This window comes from Haematobia irritans, chromosome 1, assembly GCF_050003625.1.
Source record: "Haematobia irritans isolate KBUSLIRL chromosome 1, ASM5000362v1, whole genome shotgun sequence".
NCBI classification, from domain to species: Eukaryota; Metazoa; Arthropoda; class Insecta; order Diptera; family Muscidae; genus Haematobia; species Haematobia irritans.
The window spans coordinates 25,139,874-25,159,958 of record NC_134397.1 but is presented as its reverse complement, the minus strand read 5'-3'; the positions used below and the strand labels follow the sequence as shown (position 1 = coordinate 25,159,958).

The following is a 20,085-nucleotide window of genomic DNA, read 5'->3' as shown; positions in this document are numbered from 1 at the left end:
TAAAAGTAATGAAAAACTACAACACCAGCATTTTTCATTAGTCCATGACCTCAAGCCAAACGAATAATCCCAAAATTGAAACTATTTTCGTCATATTTATACCCTATGACACAATGTGGAACATGGTATTATAAGTTAGTGCATATGTTTGTTTTTTCTCTGTATTTGACTCAGAATCAATACCAAAAATCCTTAACGGAAATCCAATATCTTTTGTTCCAAGTAGACTTTTCTTTAGTGAAGATAAGAAAACCTGTGGTGTACCATTTTTTCCTTAGGAATTTCGTATCAGTCGCAAAACTGATGTAATTTTTTTTGTGTTAGGCTGAAACTGGTAGAAGCGACCGATGAAACTGAATATCACAAAAATACTGCAATATTTGAACTGCTTCCTAAAACTCCGATATTATATTGTAATCGTCAACTACATTACACGTTTTACATGGGAAACAGTGTAGTGTAACAAAGACCCGATATGTATCGTATATGCATTGGGTTGTGCTGCACTTTTTCTCGCATCTAAAAAATATGCTGATAAAAATCGCGTGTATCTGTTTTAGTTTTATTAACAAAATGTGTTTTTTTTTGCTATGGATTTTTGCGCGGCTACAAATCATTCATTAAAAATTTCACCTTTATTTAATACTAAAATCAAGCAAAACAGCAGCCACATTAAAAAAACTATAATTTCGAATCCATGAGATGACAAATAATCACAAAATTTCCAATAGAAACTGAACAGGGTTAACAATCTTCGCAATCAGTTCGATACCGAAACTCATTCAAGAAACAAATCGGATATCAGTGGTGGTGGCGGCAGCAAATACAATGGGGTTGATATTTGGGAAAAATACGAATCTACATCTAAAAGAAATTACAATGAAAATGTGAATGAACTTGATGGTCATAGAGAAAAAAATTTTCAAAATCAAACAAAATATGACCTTCCCAGCCCTCTTTTTTTAGCAAAACATTTTTAACTCTTCGCGTATGTTTTTCCAAGTAGATCTGTGTTTTTCGTATCTAAAAACAAATGCAAGTGTTTTTAAATGTTTTGTATTCTTCGGTTTTTCTTTGTTTATAAGCCTAGTGAAATTAAACAATTTATTTATGTTTATTTATTATATTTGCCATTGTGTTTATTTTTTTTTGTTTGTATTGTAAAAGAAAGAATGTTTTTGGTTTTATTTCACCAACCACCCCCCAAAAATTACAAATGGATAGCAATTCTTTACAATCGCTTGCTCATTTTATTTGTATCGCATATTTCTCTCAACTGAAGATGGATTCATTCTGTTACAGATCGTGGCATTCGCAACATTACTTGCCTTAGTGGTGATGGTGGTGATTTTCTCAACGGATATATTTAAAAATTCAAAAATTAAATGAATATAAAAGAGATAAACAACCCTTAAAGTGATAGTTGTGAAGTGTAAAGGAAAAAAAAAACGATTTTTTAACATATTTAGAAATGTGATGAATTACGTCGAAAAAATAATTATTCCTTTAATATAATTAACAAAATTAATAGAATACCCGATTTAAGTGTTGTAATAAAGCATTGTCCGCTATTGAAAAGATGTAATAGCTGAGGTGTTTATCTCTATTAAAATATAATAAAGAAGAATCTGTCTCGTCATCCAGCAATATGGGCAAAATTATTATAGTCATTGTGAATAAAAAAATTAATAATAATTGAGAATTAGAATTATCTAACAGATTGTAGTCGTGAGTGACAATATTAGATAAATTGAATAACAAAATGCTAAAAAATATTTTCAAATCCCAATAATCGTTAGTGTAATCAAAAATTCGATACTTTAAAATTTTTGAAAAAAATTTGTGAAGTGTAAAATTTTCGCTTGTCATATATGCGAAGTATTTCATGAGGCTTATCATTGAAATAAAAAAATATTTTCATAACTAAAAAATTTAAAGTTTTTTCCAGTTTGAGATCTATGTATTCTTTTTTTAGGTCTATCTTCAATATTTAGCAATTTGATGAGCAATTAAAGAAAATTGTGAAATATTGAAGAAAAAAAAATAAAAAAATACAAAGATATCAAATTTGGAAAATCATAAAAATTTTTACAAAATAAAGAAAATAATAATAATTTAAAATTTGAGTTATCTAGAACACTCAAAAAGTTGAGTTGCATCGAAAGTTTTTGGTATTAATTCTTAGCCGAGGATAGTGTTTCTATAAAATAAAGAAAATTGTTAGAATTGCTTTAAATCTAAATAGCTTTAAATCTAGGCTCCTTAAAATTAAAAATAGAACATAGATCTAATTTATCGAATTTTCATTCTCTTTTTGTACAAGTAAAGGTCAGTTAAGAACAAGTATATACGGCCGTAAGTTCGGCCATGCCGAATCTTATGTACCCTCCACCATGAATTGCATAGAAACTTGTACTAAAGACTGTCATCCACAATCGAATTACTTGGGTTGTGAAATTTGGGGCTATACGTAAAAGTGGACCGATATGGCCCATGTGCAATAACATCCGACCTACATCAATAACAACTACTAGTGCCAAGTTTCAAGTCGATAGCTTGTTTTGTTCGGAAGTTAGCGTGATTTCAAAAGACGGGCGGACGGACGGACATGCTCAGATGGACTTAGAATTTCACCTCGACCCAGAATATATATATACTTTATTGGGTCTTAGAGCAATGGTGGAGGGTATAAAAATATAATATAATTACGTCAAAGTAAAAAAATGTTTTCTTAATTTACAAAAAAAAAACTTTTGAATCTTTGAATTCAAAATACACAAAATAGATCTTAGCCTATATTTAAAGTTTTTTTTTAACATTAATCCACACATTGAAGTTTTTAGTTAATTTAAAGAATATTTTATATTTTACGCAAAATTTAATTTTTTTGTTAATTTAAAGAATATTTCATATTTTATGGAAAATTTGTCTTACATCAAATACATATGCCATTAAAGGAGGACCGTAAATTTCAAAGACTGGTGTGCAAAAAATATAGAGAAAAACATTTTTAGAATAAACTAATAAAAATTATTTAAAACAAAAAACAAATTGTTACTACGTCAAAGTAAAAAAAAAGGTTTTCTTAATTTAAAATAATTTTTTTTTGGAATCTTGGAATTCAAAATAGATTTTGGCTTATATTTGAAGTTTTATTTTATCTGAACTCTAAAGATTTAATTTAATTTAAAAAATATTTCATATTTTATGGAAAATTTGTCTTACATCAAATCCATATGACATTAAAGGATGGACGTAAATTTCAAAGAATCGTGTGCTAAAATAAAAGAAAAACATTAAAAAAAGAAAAAAAAAACTAATAATAAAAATGTCAAACTGGGAAAATCGTAGAATTTTTAAGAAATATAAAAAAAATAATTAAAATTATAATATTTTAAAATAAATAGAAAACTCAAAAAGTTTAGTTGCAAAAAAAAACTTTTGAATCTTTGAATTCAATATACTTAAAATAAATTTAAGCCTCTTCTTTCAGCTTTTTTGCCATTATTTCAAAGATTAATTTTTTTAGTTAATTTAAAAATTATTTTATATTTTATGGAAATTTTGCCTTACATCATCTATATATGGCATTAAAGGAGGAACATAAATTTCAAAGATTCGTATGCAAAATAAAAAAATAGAAAAAATGGAAAAAATTTAAAGATCTCAAATTCGGAAAATCGTAGAATTTTTATGAGATACCAAAAATAATGAAAATGATAATTTTTTAAAATTAGAGTTATCTAGAACACTCTAAAAGTTTAGTTGCATCCATTGATTTTGACTTTCCCTTAAGAATTTTGATATTACTTGCTAGCCGTTAAGCACCAATTGTGTTTCTTTAAAATAAAGAAAATTTTTAGTAAACTAATTAGCTTTAAATATAGGCTACTTAAAACAAAAAATAGAACACCGATCTAATTTATCGAAATTTCATTCTCTTTGTGTACAAGTAAATGTCAGTTACAAAAAACAAATTATAACTAAGTCAAAGTAAAAAAAATTTTTCTTAATAAAAAAAATGGAATCTATTTATAAAATTTTTTATCATTAATCCAAAGATTTCATTTTTCAGTTAATTTAAAACAATACTTTATATTTTATAGAAAATTTGCCTTACATCAAATATGTTACATATGGCATTAAAGGAGGAATGTAAATTTCAAAGATTCATGTGCTAAATTTAAATAAAAACATTTTCAGAAGTTTAAAAATTTCCCTTCAAATGTGTTTTCATTAAATTTCCGATACTCAAATTTACAATTTATCTTTCTTCATTAAGGTCTTCTTAGAAGTACGATTTTTTCTTTAGGTTTTCTTTAAAGGCTTTGTGAAAATCAAAATTATTAGATCCAAGTCAAGGTTTTTGTGTAATATTGATCTATTCCATATTACTCCGAGTCACGTTTTTTGTTTCTAAACAAATTTTATTATCTTTTTTTGAGATGTGAGAAACGAGACTTATGGTGTTTGTGCTTAAAATATTCAGAGTCACGTCCTGACTCGATTTAGTTACGTCCCTCAATCCGTCAGTCTTTGGGCGGATATGTGCAATCATTTTTGTAATCGTAATTTTGATTCGATTTACTTTTTACTTTTTAAATTTTAATAATATACACTAAAAAAAGTGAAATTTCTATTTCACTAAAGCCAATTACTAAAGCCAAAATTATTTTTGTTTATTTAACTAACGTACGCAAAAAATCATTAGGGTAAAGGAAACTTTCTCCAAACGAGTATATACGGCCGTAAGTTCGGCCAGGCCGAATATTATGTACCCTCCACCATGGATTGCGTAGAAACTTCTACGAAAGACTGTCATCCACATATTTCAACTCACTCGGATAAAATTTGCTCCTCCAAGAGGCTCCAAAACCAAATCTCGGGATCGGTTTATATGGAGGCTATATATAATTATGGACCGATATGGACCAATTTTTGCATGGTCATTAGAGACCATATACTAACATCATGTACCAAATTTCAGCCGAATCGGATGAAATTTGTTTCTCTTAGAGGCTCCGCAAGCCAAATCGGGGGATCGGTTTATATGGGGGCTATATATAATTATGGACCGATGTAGACCAATTTTTGCATGGTTGTTAGAAACCATATACTAACACCATGTACCGAATTTCAGCCGGATCGGATGAAATTTACTTCTCTTAGAGGCCCCGCAAGCCAAATCGGGGGATCGGTTTATATGGGGGCTATATATAATTATGGACCGATGTGGACCAATTTTTGCATGGTTGTTAGAAACCATATACTAACACCATGTACCGAATTTCAGCCGGATCGGATGAAATTTGCTTCTCTTAGAGGCCCCGCAAGCCAAATCGGGGGATCGGTTTATATGGGGGCTATATATAATTATGGACCGATGTGAACCAATTTTTGCGTTCTTGTTAGAGGCCATATACTAACACCATGTACCAAATTTCAGCCGGATCGGATGAAATTTGCTTCTCTTAGAGGCCTCGCAAGCCAAATTTGGGGGTCCGTTTATATGGGGGCTATATGTAAAAGTGGACCGATATGGCCCATTTGCAATACCATCCGACCTACATCAATAACAACTACTTGTGCCAAGTTTCAAGTCGATAGCTTGTTTCGTTCGGAAGTTAGCGTGATTTCAACAGACGGACGGACGGACGGACATGCTCAGATCGACTCAGAATTTCACCACGACCCAGAATGTATATACTTTGTGGGGTCTTAGAGCAATATTTCGATGTGTTACAAACCGAATGACAAAGTTCATATACCCCCCATCCTATGGTGGAGGGTATAAAAATTTCGATAAACTAAATAATCTTGTATAATTAAATTTTAAATTTATTGTTTTTATAAGACTTTAATTGGAAAATTTTTCGTGAAATTTTTTTCTGTATAGGTCTAGAGAATTTGTAGAAGTTACAATAAAGTTCATTTTTTGTAGTTTATTTATAGGTATATTTATCTTTTGCCCCATATACACTTAGACAGATGCACATTGCTAGATCGTCTTATAATTTCATCTTGATCTCGACCTGAAACTGATATTACGGTGTGTTACAAACGCTATTGCCATAGCTTATTATATTCCCCATTCTATAGTGACGACTATAAAAAGAAAGATAATTGATAGTCACTCCTTACAAAAAAAAATCCGCTATTTGTATACAACAAATGCATAAAATTAATATAATTCCTAAACAATTTTCACAATTATTTTTCATACGCCCACATTACTTAATAACCCCTTATACCCATAACCCCTGATAAAAATAAATTCATCTCACATGATTTTTATGAGTAAAATTATAATTAACTCAATAACAGTAACAATACCGACGAAACACTAGAAGTGTAATCATACTGATGTGATTTATAAAGAAAATGTAAACAAAAAAAAATTAATAATAAATTGACAACAAAAAAAAAACAAATCATTGCACAAATCATACATAAAAAAAATTAATTAAAAAGTAAATAAATAAAATTCAAACAATTCTGCCATTGAACTGTAAACAAATCAAAACAAAAACAATAAGACAACCCCCTCTATAGCTGTGATAAACATTTGGCATCGTGGCATCTTTGAGAAGGGAAGAACCAGTGACGTTTTTTCAAAAGAAGCGTGCTAATCGCGACAGTGACATCACAAATCTACATATCTACAATCAGCCGGCAGCCATTGACCGGACCCAGTGTACGAATATTTTATGAAACAGTGGGGCAATCACCCACACTGCTGTACACAAGCTGAGAATAAACAAAAATGTTGGAACTTGATAAGATACTCGAAAAATGCGGCGATCGTCATCGTCTGCAGGCAATCATGTTGTTATTGTTTTGCGTCATCAATCTACTCTCGGCTATGCATTATTACTCACAAACGATTATTAGTTTTGTGCCTAAGTATTGGTAAGTGAGCATGGGGTGTGTTTTCTCTTAATGGGATGTTTACATTGTAGGAATTATTTAATAGACCATTCACATTAGGCTCGAAATCGAGTAAAACTGGATTTGAAATGCCTTTTTTATAAGGCAAATGACAGTTGAAATGGATTTTGGTAGAGTAAAGTGAGTGAGGTATAAGTCCAGGGGGGCAAACGGTTTTAGTTTTTGCCAAATTATAATAAAACAATATTGTATTGCCATTGCAACTTACTAATATAAGAGCAATTCTCCATGTCCCTTATGGGTATTCGGAGGAGCCACCGTGGTGCAATGGTTAGCATGCCCGCCTTGCATACACAAGGTCGTGGGTTCGATTCCTGCTTCGACCGAACACCAAAAAGGTTTCCAGTGGTGGATTATCCCACCTCAGTAATGCTGGTGACATTTCTGGGGGTTTCAAAGCTTCACTAAGTGGTTTCACTGCAATGTGGAACGCCGTTCGGACTCGGCTATAAAGATGAGGTCCCTTGCCATTGAGCTTAACATGGAATCGGGCAGCACTCAGTGATAAGAGAGAAGTTAACCAATGTGGTATTACAATGGTCTGAATAGTCTAAGTGAGCCTGATACATCGGGCTGCCACCTAACCCAACCTATGGGTATTCGTGGTCGGTGTTGCCAGTATTTGTCTGGCTTTTGTCTTCAAATTAGGACGCTTTGATCCTTAAAAATTCCCAATTTAAATTAAAATTCCTCACAAAAAATACCAAATAAATTGTTGACAAAATTTTATTAAAAAATAAAGAAATAGGTTCTGCTGTAGAAAATCGGCAATAATTAAAAAATTGAAAAAATATAACAAAAAAAAATTGTCATACCAAAAAAAACTGCATTAACATTGCAACTTATTAATATGAGAGAAGTTCTCCTTGTCTTTATGAGTATTCGTGGTCAGAGTTGCCAGCATTTGTCTGACTTTTGTTCCCAAATTAGGACAAAGCGTCCCCAGTTCAAATTGAAATTACTCACAAAAATACCCAATAAATTGTTGACAAGGTTTTATGAAAAAAAAACGTAAAGAAATACCTCCATATACAAAAAAGTTAAAGAAAATATTAAGCTTACTTTTACAATATAAAATCCTTCGATTAACTGTCAACAAATTTTTATATGGCACAAGGCTTTGCTGTAGAAAATTATTAATAATTTGAAAATAGAAAAAAATAATATATTTTTTTGGTTTTATTAGTTTGCGAGCTGCAATAAGATTAAGATTTCGAATTATAATAACAGAAATAGAAAATTTTGTCAAAATTGTATTTCTATAGAAAATTTTTTCAAAATTGTATTTCTATAAAAAATTTTGTCAACATTTTATTTCTACGGAAACTTTTGTCAAAAATTTGTTTCTATAGAAAAAATTGTTTTTCTACAGAAAATTTTGTCAAAATTGTATTTATATAGAAAATTTTGTTAAATTTATATTTCTGTAGAACATTTGGTCAAAATTTTATTTATATAGAAAATTTTGTCAAATTTTTTTTTCTATAGAAAATTTTGTCAAAATTGCATTTATATAGAAAATTTTGTAAATTTATATTTCTGTAGAACATTTTGTCAAAATTTTATTTCTATAGAATATTTTGTCGAAATTTTATTTCTATAGAAAATCTTGTCAAAATTTTTTTCTATAGAAAATTTTGTCAAAATTTTATTTCTATAGAAAATTTTGTCAAAATTTTATTTCTATAGGAAATTTTCTCAAAATTTTATTTCTATACAAAGTTTCGTCAAAATTTTATTTCTATAGAAAATTTTGTCAACATTTTATTTCTATAGAAAATTTTGTCAAAATTTTTTTCTATAGAAAATTTTGTCAAAATTTTATTTCTATAGAAAATTTTGTCAAAATTTTATTTCTATAGAAAATTTTTTCAAATGTTTATTTATATAAAAAATTTTGTCAAAATTTTATTTCTATAGAATATTTTGTCAAAATTTTATTTCTATAGAAAATTTTGTCAAAATTTTATTTCTATAGAAAATTTTGTCAAAATTTTATTTCTATAGAAAATTTTTTCAAATGTTTATCTATATAAAAAATTTTGTCAAAATTTTATTTCTATAGAAAATTTTGTCAACATTTTATTTCTATAGAAAATTTTGTCAAAATTTTATTTCTATAGAAAATTTTGTCAAAATTGTATTTCTATAGAAAATTTTGTCAATATTTTATTTCTATAGAAAATTTTGTCAAAATTTTATTTCTATAGAAAATTTTGTCAAAATTTTATTTCCATAGAAAATTTTGTTAAAATTTTATTTCTATAGAAAATTTTGCCAAAATTTTATTTCTATAGAAAATTTTGTCAAAATATCATTTCTATAGAAAATTTTGTCAGAATTTTATTTCTATAGAAAATTTTGTCAAAATTTTATTTCTATAGACAATTTTTTCAAATGTTTATTTATATAAAAAATTTTGTCAAAATTTTATTTTTATAGAACATTTTGTCAAAATTTTATTTCTATAGAAAATTTTGTCAAAATTTTATTTCTATAGAAAATTTTGTCAACATTTTATTTCTACAGAAAATTTTATCAAAATTTTATTTCTATAGAAAATTTTGTCAAAATTTTATTTCTATAGAAAATTTTGTCAAAATTTTATTTCTATAGAAAATTTTGTCAAAATTTTATTTCTATAGAAAATTTTTTCAAATGTTTATTTATATAAAAAATTTTGTCAAAATTTTATTTCTATAGAAAATTTTATCAAAATTTTATTTCTATAGAAAATTTTGTCAAAATTTTATTTCTATAGAAAATTTTGTCAAAATTTTATTTCTATAGAAAATTTTGTCAAAATTTTATTTCTATAGAAAATTTTTTCAAATGTTTATTTATATAAAAAATTTTGTCAAAATTTTATTTCTATAGAATATTTTGTCAAAATTTTATTTCTATAGAAAATTTTGTCAACATTTTATTTCTACAGAAAATTTTATCAAAATTTTATTTCTATAGAAAATTTTGTCAAAATTTTATTTCTATAGAAAATTTTTTCAAAAATTTATTTCTATAGAATATTTTGTCAAAATTTTATTTCTATACACAGTTTTGTCAAAATTTTATTTCTATCGAAAATTTTGTCAAAATTTTATTTCTATAGAAAATTTTGCCAAACTTTTATTTCTATACACAATTTTGTTAAAATTTTATTTCTATAGAAAATTTTGTCAAAATGTTATTTCTATAGGAAATTTTGCCAAAATTTTATTTCTATAGAAAATTGTGTCAAAATTTTATTTCTATAGAAAATTTTGTCAACATTTTATTTCTATAGAAAATTTTGTCAAAATTGTATTTCTATAGGAAATTTTGTCAAAATTTTATTTCTATGGAAGATTTTGTTAAAATTTTATTTCTATAGAAAATTTTGCCAAAATTTATTTCTACAGAAAATTTTGTCAAAATTTTATTTCTATAGAAAATTTTCTCAAAATTTTATTTCTATACAAAATTTTGTCAAAATTTTATTTCTATAGAATTTTTTGTAATGTTTTTTTTCTATACATAATTTTGTCAACATTTTATTTCTATAGAAAATATTGCCAAAAGTTTATTTCTATACACAATTTTGTCAAAATTTTATTTCTATAGAAAATTTTGTTAAAATGTTATTTCTAGAGAACATTTTGCCAAAATTTTAATTCTATAGAAAATATTGTCAATTTTTTTTCTTTAGAAAATTTTGTCAGAATTTTATTTCTATAGAAAATTTTGTCAAAATTTTATTTCTATAGAACAGTTTTTCAAAATTTTATTTCTATGGAAAATTTTGTCAACATTTTATTTCTATAGAAAATTTTGTCAACATTTTATTTCTATAGAAACTTTTGTCAACATTTTGTTTCTATAGAAAAAATTTTATTTCAACAGAAAATTTTGTCAAAATTGTATTTATATAGAAAATTGTGTTAAATTTATATTTCTGTAGAACATTTTGTCAAAATTTTTTTTATATAGAAAATTTTTTGTCAAAATTTTATTCCTATAGAATATTTGGTCAAAATTTTATTTCTATAGAAAATTGTGTCAAAATTTTATTTCTATAGAAAATTTTGTCAAAATTTTATTTCTATAGAAAATTTTGCCAAAAATTTATTTCTATACACAATTTTATCAAACTTTTATTTTTATACGAAATCTTGTCAAAATATTATTTCTATAGAAAATTTTGTCAAAATTTTATTTCTATAGAAAATTTTGTCAAAATTTTATTTCTATAGAAAAGTTTGTTAAAATTTTATTTCTATAGAAAATTTTGTCAAAATATATCGTATCCGTAATTTTAAAGGGATTCGGGATCCAAATTTACGAAAAGTAATGTACTAAAAACGAATTAATGAAAAAGTAGAAAACTTGAAATCACCTCAGGAGCTCCTTCCATGGCATCTGTGAATTTATAACAAAGCAATTCAGCTGGTACTCCTCTCATCCCCGTTCAGATATCCATCAAAAAAAAATCCGCTTTAATACTTCATATCCGTTCTTTTCAGGTGTGCCAATGATCTGGCTGCTCTTGATGTCTCAGCCACAGCAACACCCAAGTCGATGGAATCATCCTGCTTGGCAAATCGCAGTGATCCCACAAGTACTTGTAGTAGATTTGACTATGATTTGTATATGGGCTATGAAAGTTTAACCAGTGAATTAAATTGGATATGTGATGATGCATGGAAATTGACTTTGGGTCAAAGTATGTTCTTCGTTGGATCCGTAGTGGGAAGTTTGCTATTTGGGGTATTAGCTGATATAGTGGGTAAGTGTAAAATTTCTCAGTTGGGAAAAATGAAATTAACGAAAAACTACGTGTCTCTTTTAGGCCGTTTACCCATTTTGATTGCAGCAAATATGGTTGCTATGGTGGGAAATGTTTTAACCATATTTGGTACTGACTTGATATCATTTTCCATATTCCGATTTATTTCTGGCTTGGCAACGGATAGTAATTTTGTTATGATGTATATATTGGGTGAGTATAGAAGCAGGAGGGCTTAACTATATGCCCCATACTGTGTATATAACTTTTCCAATCAGTTATCAGACATTTCTCTACGTCACCAAAATATTTACAATTTTTTTCTGCTTAAATTCAGCATCAGAATATTTAATTCTGTGCGGTCACTGAAGCTTATATCATTTCTTTTTCGTTGCAATGTCATACATATGTCAAGAGTTTATCTTTAGGTTTAAATATATTATACATTCTGTTTATATTAATTTGGATTTCGCTAAAAAATATAAACAGTTGTAGTTTATGCAAAGTGAATATAGATTTATGTAAACGATTTGAATAAAACGATTTCGATTTCTGTCTGATGTATCTGAAACTGTAGGTGTATATATGATATTAAATGCTGGGCTCTCGTGGATAATTTTGTGGCTTATATGTGAATCATTTTGGAGCTCTTTCTCGTGCTAAGGTGTAAACGTTATTGTCCAGATGAGGCCAAACTTCCAAGCAGAAACAATGAGACGAGCGTGATGGGCACCGTCGGCCTAACTTTGACTTGAATTTTAAGATTATAGTCGATGAGCACAGAGCAGAACATTTGATTAGAATATCTGAATTTACTTGCTTCTTTGTAATCAAAATTTAAAACAGTAAGCCTTTCATACTCCCTATGAAAAGTTTCACGAAAATCGAACTTTGGCATCGGTGGTTATATGAGTGTAAATCGGACGAAGGATATATATGGGATCTATGTCTAAATCTCATCCGATTTAAACCAAAAGTGGAATGCGTATACAGAACGGTAATTCTAATCCCAGGCTACTGGGACCATATAAGTGCATATCGGGTGAAACATATATATGGGAGTTATATCTAAATCTGAACCGATTTCAACCAAATTCGGGACACTGTACGACACTATTAATTGCACTCCTTGTGCAAAATCTAAAGTAAATCAGGCTGAAATTCTGGCTTCTGGGACCATATTAGTAGATATCGGGCGAAAGATGTATATAGGAGCTATATCTAAAACTGAACCGATTTATTCCAAAATCAATAGAGTTATATTCTGACCCAAAACACAAATTTGAAGTCGATTGGACTAAAAGTGCGACCTAGACTTTGATCACAAAAATGTGTTCACAGACAGAAGGACATGGCTAAATCGGCCGGTCCTGAACAATATTGCCAAAGACACCATATGTCTATCTCGTCTCCATCTGGGTTTTCATACATATGCACGAACTTATATTTATTACCCTGTGCCACAGTGAGGCGCAGGGTATAATTAAATTTAACAGAAGCCCCTACAAATATGCAGCGGCACCTCTAAGAATAAGTATGATAGAACGAAAGATAACGGTGATAAAAAAGTGCTCCCATGAGGGCCGGCTGCACTAATAAATAAAATGATACATATGATACACTGAAAAAAAGCATGCCCGGTTCCAAAGATTTTGTCTTTACTTTAAAAATTTTGGCATTGATTCCGAGCCAAAGAAGCGGAGAATAATAGTAAGGATAATTTTAAGACACAATTCTATTTTAAATTTGGGTTTTGTGTACTTGCTTCTAGGAAGCAAATTTTAATTTTTCATTTTTCCAGCTTTTTTTCTTCATATGCTATTAAAGTCCTTTAAAAACGAGTTAGCGACAACTTTATTTCCCAAATTAAGAATCGACTTCCAGTAGAAATTATGCTATGTTTCAAGTAAGAAACGTCTTTAAAATAATGTGTTGAAAAACATGTCCTATTTTTGAACGGTTTTTTGCTTTGTAGTCAAGATGCAAAAAGACAACAAATTTAAAGACAATTTCAGTGAATTTAAAGAATTTTTCTGAATTATTAAAGTCATGTTGGCTTTAGCCCAAACATTTTTTCTTTTAAATTATGATACCCATATTTAAGTAAAATCACTTAACTATAAAGAGAACACGACTTCATTGAAAAGTTTATCGACTTTTGGACAAGGAAAAAAACTTTGTATTAGAGAAATACGTCTTCTATGCTAAGCAAAATGTGCATTTGTATTTTAAAGACATGAAATCTTTGACCTCACGACAATTTTTTTTTCAGTGTACTATTAATTTTTGTGATTGATTTTTTTGTTTCAATTAAAAAAATTTTTTGAGTAAATTAAATTTTTAATTAAATATTTTTTTAAAATTCAATTAAGACTTTTATTGGAAAAAATGTTCTTGAAATTTTTTCTGTGCTCTGATAAAATTAAGAAATAATTATTTTTAGATTAACACAAATTTAACATTTGCTTAATATTAAAACACAAATCTAATGGAGTTTTTCTATATGACACAGGATGACAACTTTAAAAATTAATGTGTAAAGGATAATTTATTTGCTCACGGAATTAATTGAAATTATCTTCCTCTCTTGCAGTTATGGAATATCTACGTCCCTCACTACGCACCATTGGTCTAAGTATCTGTATTGGATTTTTCTATTGTCTTGGTTCCATGGCCGCACCCTGGATAGCTGTTTGGATGCAATCATGGCGAGGTTTCTTGCTAGCAACCTCTATACCCTTTGTCATGGTACCATTATTCTATTTCATTGTACCTGAAAGCGCTCAATGGTTAATATCGAAACAAAAATACGATAAAGCCGTGAACTGTTTGAAACGTGTGGCCAAAATAAATGGCAAAGTTGTGGATGAACAAATCTACCATGAATTCATTGAGGAGTGCAAGCGCAGCCATAGGCAGGAATTACACCATCAAAAAGACACCTCAAGTACCCAAGCTAAACCAAATCTATTGGGATTATTTGCATCACCACGTCTGAGGCGTAATACTTTGATATTATTTTTCAAATCGTAAGTAAATGTCCGCATATGAGGATTTTGGGCAAAAATGATTTTTGTTTTTTTGGTTGAATTTTGTTAATGAGCTGTTATTAATGTGCAATTATGTCGATGTTGATCTTCCATCGTTTGTAAACAGATACTAATGCCCCACCATCCCCTTTCCACTCCCTATTTAGAATGGTGATCACATTGTGCTATGATGCGGTCTCACGAAATGTGCAAGGTCTTGGCATTTCCCCATTTGTCATGTTTTCATTGAGTGCCACAACTATCTTGCCAGCCTGTTTGCTTCTAATTGCTCTGCAAGATCGTATCGGTCGCAAAGCCATGGCATCAATGTCTTTGCTACTGAGTGGCATATTCATATCCACAACAGGAGCTTTACTCTTTTGCAAAGCGGAAGGTTCAATCGGTCAAAGTAAGTGTATAAGAAAAATTAAAAAATAAAAATTAAGAATAAAATTAATTAATAAAGTAAAAAAATAAATAAGTAATCTTAAAGTATGAAAGATAATTGTATAGATTAATTATAAGTAAAATGGTGATTTATTTTCATCCCACTTTGTAAATGATTTCAAGAAAATCGAACAAGCTTTCGACTTCTGCTAAAAATTCACAATTTTCCCAAATTCATAAATTTTTTGAAAATCGATAATTTTTAAGAAAAATTTACTATTTTCTAAATTTTGTCAAAATTTTATTTCTATAGAAAATTGTGTCAAAATTTTATTTCTACAGAAAAATTTGTCACAATATTATTTCTATAGAAATTTTGTCAAAATTTTATCTTTATGGAAAATTTTGCTTAAATATAATTTATATAGAAAATTATGTCAAAATTTTATTTCTATAGAAAAATTTGTCACCATATTGTTTCTATAGAAAATTTTGTCAAAATTTTATTTCTATAGAAAATTATGTCAACATTTTATTTCTATAGAAAACTTTGTCAAAATTTTATTTCTATAGAAAATTTTGTCAACATTTTATTTCTATAAAAATTTTGTCAAAATGTTATTTGTACAGAAAAATTTGTCACAATATTATTTCTATGGAAAATGTTGACAAAATTTTATTTCTACAGAAAAAAATGTCACAATACTATTTCTATGGAAAATTTTGCTAAAATTTTATTTCTTTTGCAAAAATATAATTTTGCTAAAATATAATTTTTATAGAAAATTATGCCAAAATTTTATTTCTAAAGAAAACTTTGTCAAAATTTTATTTCTACAAAAAAAAATTTCACAGTATTATTTCTATAGAAAATTTTGTCAAATTTTATTCTATAGAAAATTTTGTCAAAATTTTATTTCTACAGAAAAATTTGTCACAATATTATTTCTATAGAAAATTTTGTCAAAATTTTATCTTTATGGAAAATTTTGCTTAAGTATAATTTATATAGAAAATTATGTCAAAATTTTATTTCTATAGAAAAATTTGTCAAAATTTTATTTCTATAGAAAATTTTGTCAAAATTTTATTTCTATAGAAAATTATGTCAACATTTTATTTCTATAGAAAACTTTGTCAAAATTTTATTTCTATAGAAAATTTTGTCAAAATTTTATTTCTATAGAAAATTTTGCTAAAGTTTTATTTTTATAGAAAATTATGTCAAAATTTTATTTCTATAGAAAATTATGTCAAAATTGTATTTCTATAGAAAATTTTGTCAAAATTTTATTTCTGAGAAAATTTTGTTAAAATTTTATTTTTATGGAAAATGTTGCTAAAATAAAATTTTTATAGAAAATTATGTCAAAATTTTATTTCTATAGAAAATTTTGTCAACATTTTATTTCTATAGAAAATTTTGTCAAAATTTTATTTCTATAGAAAATTTTGTCAAAATTTTATTTCTATAGAAAATTTTTATAGAAAAATTTTGTCAAAATTTTATTTGTACAGAAAAATTTGTCACAATATTATTTCGATGGAAAATGTTGTCAAAATTTTATTTCTACAGAAAAATTTTGCTAAAATTTTATTTCTGAGAAAATTTTGTCCAAATTTTATTTTTATGGAAAATTTTGCTAAAATTTTATTTCTGAGAAAATTTTGTCCAAATTTTATTTTTATGGAAAATTTTGCTTAAATATAATTTATATAGAAAATTATGTCAAAATTTTATTTCTATAGAAAAATTTGTCACAATATTATTTCTATAGAAAATTTTGTCTAAATTTTATTTCTAAGAAAATTATGTCAAAATTTTATTTCTATAGAAAACTTTGTCACAATTTTATTTCTATAGAAAATTTTGTCAACATTTTATTTCTATAAAAACTTTGTCAAAATTTTATTTGTACAGAAAAATTTGTCACAATATTATTTCTATGGAAAATTTTGTCAAAATTTTATATCTATAGAAAATTTTGTCAAAATTTTATTTCTATAGAAAATTTTGTCAAAATTTTATTTCTGAGAAAATTTTGTTAAAATTTTATTTTTATGGAAAATGTTGCTAAAATAAAATTTTTATAGAAAATTATGTCAAAATTTTATTTCTATAGAAAATTTTGTCAACATTTTATTTCTATAGAAAATTTTGTCAAATTTTTTTTTTTATAGAAAATTATGTCAAAATTTTATTTCTATAGAAAATTTTGTCAAAATTTTATTTCTATAGAAAATTTTGTCAAAATTTTATTTCTATAGAAAATTTTTATATTTATAGAAAAATTTTGTCAAAATTTTATTTGTACAGAAAAATTTGTCACAATATTATTTTGATGGAAAATGTTGTCAAAATTTTATTTCTACAGAAAAATTTATCACAATATTATTTCTATGGAAAATTTTGCCAAAATTTTATTTTTGTGGAAAATTTTGCTAACATTTTATTTCTATGGAAAATTTTGTCAAAATTTTATTTTTGTGGAAAATTTTGCTAAAATTTTTTTTCTGAGAAAATTTTGTCCAAATTTTATTTTTATGGAAAATTTTGCTAAAATATAATTTTTATATAATTTTTTTTTCAAAATTTAATTTCTATAGAAAACTTTGTCAAAATTTTATTTCTATAGGAATTTTTTTCAAAATTTAATTTCTATAGAAAATTTTGTCAAAATGTTATTTCTATAGAAAATTCTGTTAACATTTTATTTCTATAGAAAATTATGTAAAAATTTTATTTCTATGGACAATTTTGTCAAAATTTTATTCCTATAGAAAATTTTGTAAAAAGTTTATTTCTATGGACAATTTTGTCAAAATTTTATTTCTACAGAAAAATTTGTCACAATATTATTTCTATGGAAAATTTTGTCAAAATTTTATGTTTGTGGAAAATTTTGCTAAAATTTAATTTCTAGGAAAATTTTGTCAAAATTTTATTTCTATAGAAAATGTTAAATTTTTTGTTAATTGTTAATTTTTTTTCAAATTTTTTGGTAGAACTCTACAACTGTGACAAATTTGCTTACAATTTGCTTGCTATTGGACTCTACAAGAGCTAAAGTCATTGATTTGAAAAAAAAATATAAGAGCGCCAATGTTTTTTTACCAAATGAAAATTTTTTAGATTGGCAGTTTGTTGTGAAAATTCACAATTTTTCCAAATTTATTAGTTTTTGAAAATCGACCATTTCCAAAAATTGGCCAAGGAAAAATTAAAATTTTTAAAATTTTCTAAAAAAGGGCACTTCTATAAAAACTGAAGCCACGGATGCCATTTTTTAATTTTTTTATTTTCAAAACTTACCATTTTTGGAAAAAATTCAAAATTTTCACAAATTGATCAATATGTGAAAATCCATCGTTTTCGAAACTTATTTAAAATTTAAAAAATTTTTAAATGTTCTAGAAAAAATTTTGGACTTCTGCAAAAAGCTCAAGTCACGACTTCGAAGTGGTGAAAGTAAATAAAAATTTGCACTTCAACCAGAACTGAAGCCACGGATTTGGAAAGATGCAAGTGTGTAGAATAATTGAAAATTATACGTATATGCACATAAGGATGCCATTTTTTTCAATTTTTTTATTTTTAAAATTCACCATTTTTGAAAAATTCACAAATTGGTCAATATGTGAAAATGCATCGCTTTCAAAACTTATTTAAAATTAAAAAAAAAAACAAATGTTCTAGAAAAAATTTTGAACTTCTGCAAGAGCTCAAGCAACGGATTTGAAATGGTGAAAATATATATTTAAAGTAATTAAAGATTATGCGTATGTTTTAAAATTTTGCATTTTTATGAAAAATTAAAAATTTTGTAAAAGTCCTAGACAAAAATGTTGGACCTCTGCAAAGGCTCAAGCCTTCAGTGGAATAAATATAATCGAAAATTATTTACTTCAAATTGTATTTCTTTATTTTTAAAGGTGTCACTTTGGTTGTAACTTTATCGGTTATTGGTAGATTTGGTGTAACGGTGGCCTACAACTCTGGGGCTCAATATGCCACAGAATTGATACCTACATGTGTGCGAGGACAAGGAGTAGCCGCTGTACATGTCATGGGTTATGCCTTTACATTCTTTAGTTCCTATATTCTACATACCCGACAATTATTTCCACCATTGCCGGAAATTATATTGGGTCTGATTTCATTGGTGGGCGCTGGTTTATGTCTGCTGTTGCCGGAAACTTTGAATAGGTATTATGGGATCCCCAATTTCCAAGCTAATATCAAAAAAATTTTTTTTCTTTATCCTTTGTAGGACACTTCCCACCTCGTTAACTGATGGGGAAAATTTCGGTAGAAATGAACGTTGGTATACTTTTAGTTTTATGGAGAAACATTCCTCATCTACTGACACTCTCTCAAAATCAACATCATCAAATGGTCCCCATAATCGTAACGATGGCAGTGCTTATTTTTAGTTGTTTATTTTAGTTTTTAAATAGGATCTTTTACAGCTTTAGGTTGTACTATATGCTTTTAGATTTAGACAGACATTTTTTGACCAAAGACATAAAAGAAAATATACAAATATATTTAAATAAATTAATCTCTAATAAATTAATACATACATTTTAGTTTGGTTTAGTTATAAAAACATCAAAAAAGGTAAGACCAGCTTGTAAAGGAGGTGATGATTCTGAGATTATACACGCAGAGAAGGAATATGATCACCTCAAACATGTTTCAAGAGCAAAATGTTATTTTTGTATGGTGACCATGTAACATGTTTGTCACTAAAATGTTATTTTTTCGTCAAATATAACCTGCTTGCCGAAATCAGATACATGATTTCCGAGAAAATAACATGGTTGCGAAAACCATGTTACATGGTCACCACCCAAAAATAACATTTTGCTCTTAAAACATGTTTGAGGTGATCATATTCCTTCTCTGGGTGTATAAAAATCGTTTAAAAATATCACCTTGAAAAATTCTTCTTCAAA

At 26.9% G+C, this 20,085-nt stretch overlaps 1 protein-coding gene across 8 annotated transcripts; it reads left to right on the top strand.

The window, feature by feature from the left end:
* The first annotated feature begins 740 nt into the window (after positions 1–740).
* LOC142220459 (organic cation transporter protein) lies at positions 741–19,703 on the top strand. 8 transcript variants are annotated; one of them, XM_075289622.1, is made up of 8 exons: positions 741–887; positions 6,325–6,909; positions 11,448–11,710; positions 11,774–11,923; positions 14,304–14,739; positions 14,907–15,148; positions 19,060–19,333; positions 19,398–19,703. In XM_075289622.1, the coding sequence occupies exons 2-8, from the start codon at positions 6,764–6,766 to the stop codon at positions 19,558–19,560; spliced, it is 1,674 nt and encodes a 557-aa protein (XP_075145737.1). In that variant the 5' UTR covers positions 741–887; positions 6,325–6,763; the 3' UTR covers positions 19,561–19,703. The 8 variants fall into 8 exon arrangements, with proteins under 8 accessions (XP_075145737.1, XP_075145736.1, XP_075145735.1 ...); XM_075289621.1 differs by having other exon boundaries at positions 744–988; XM_075289620.1 differs by having other exon boundaries at positions 744–1,035.
* Positions 19,704–20,085: the final 382 nt, after the last annotated feature.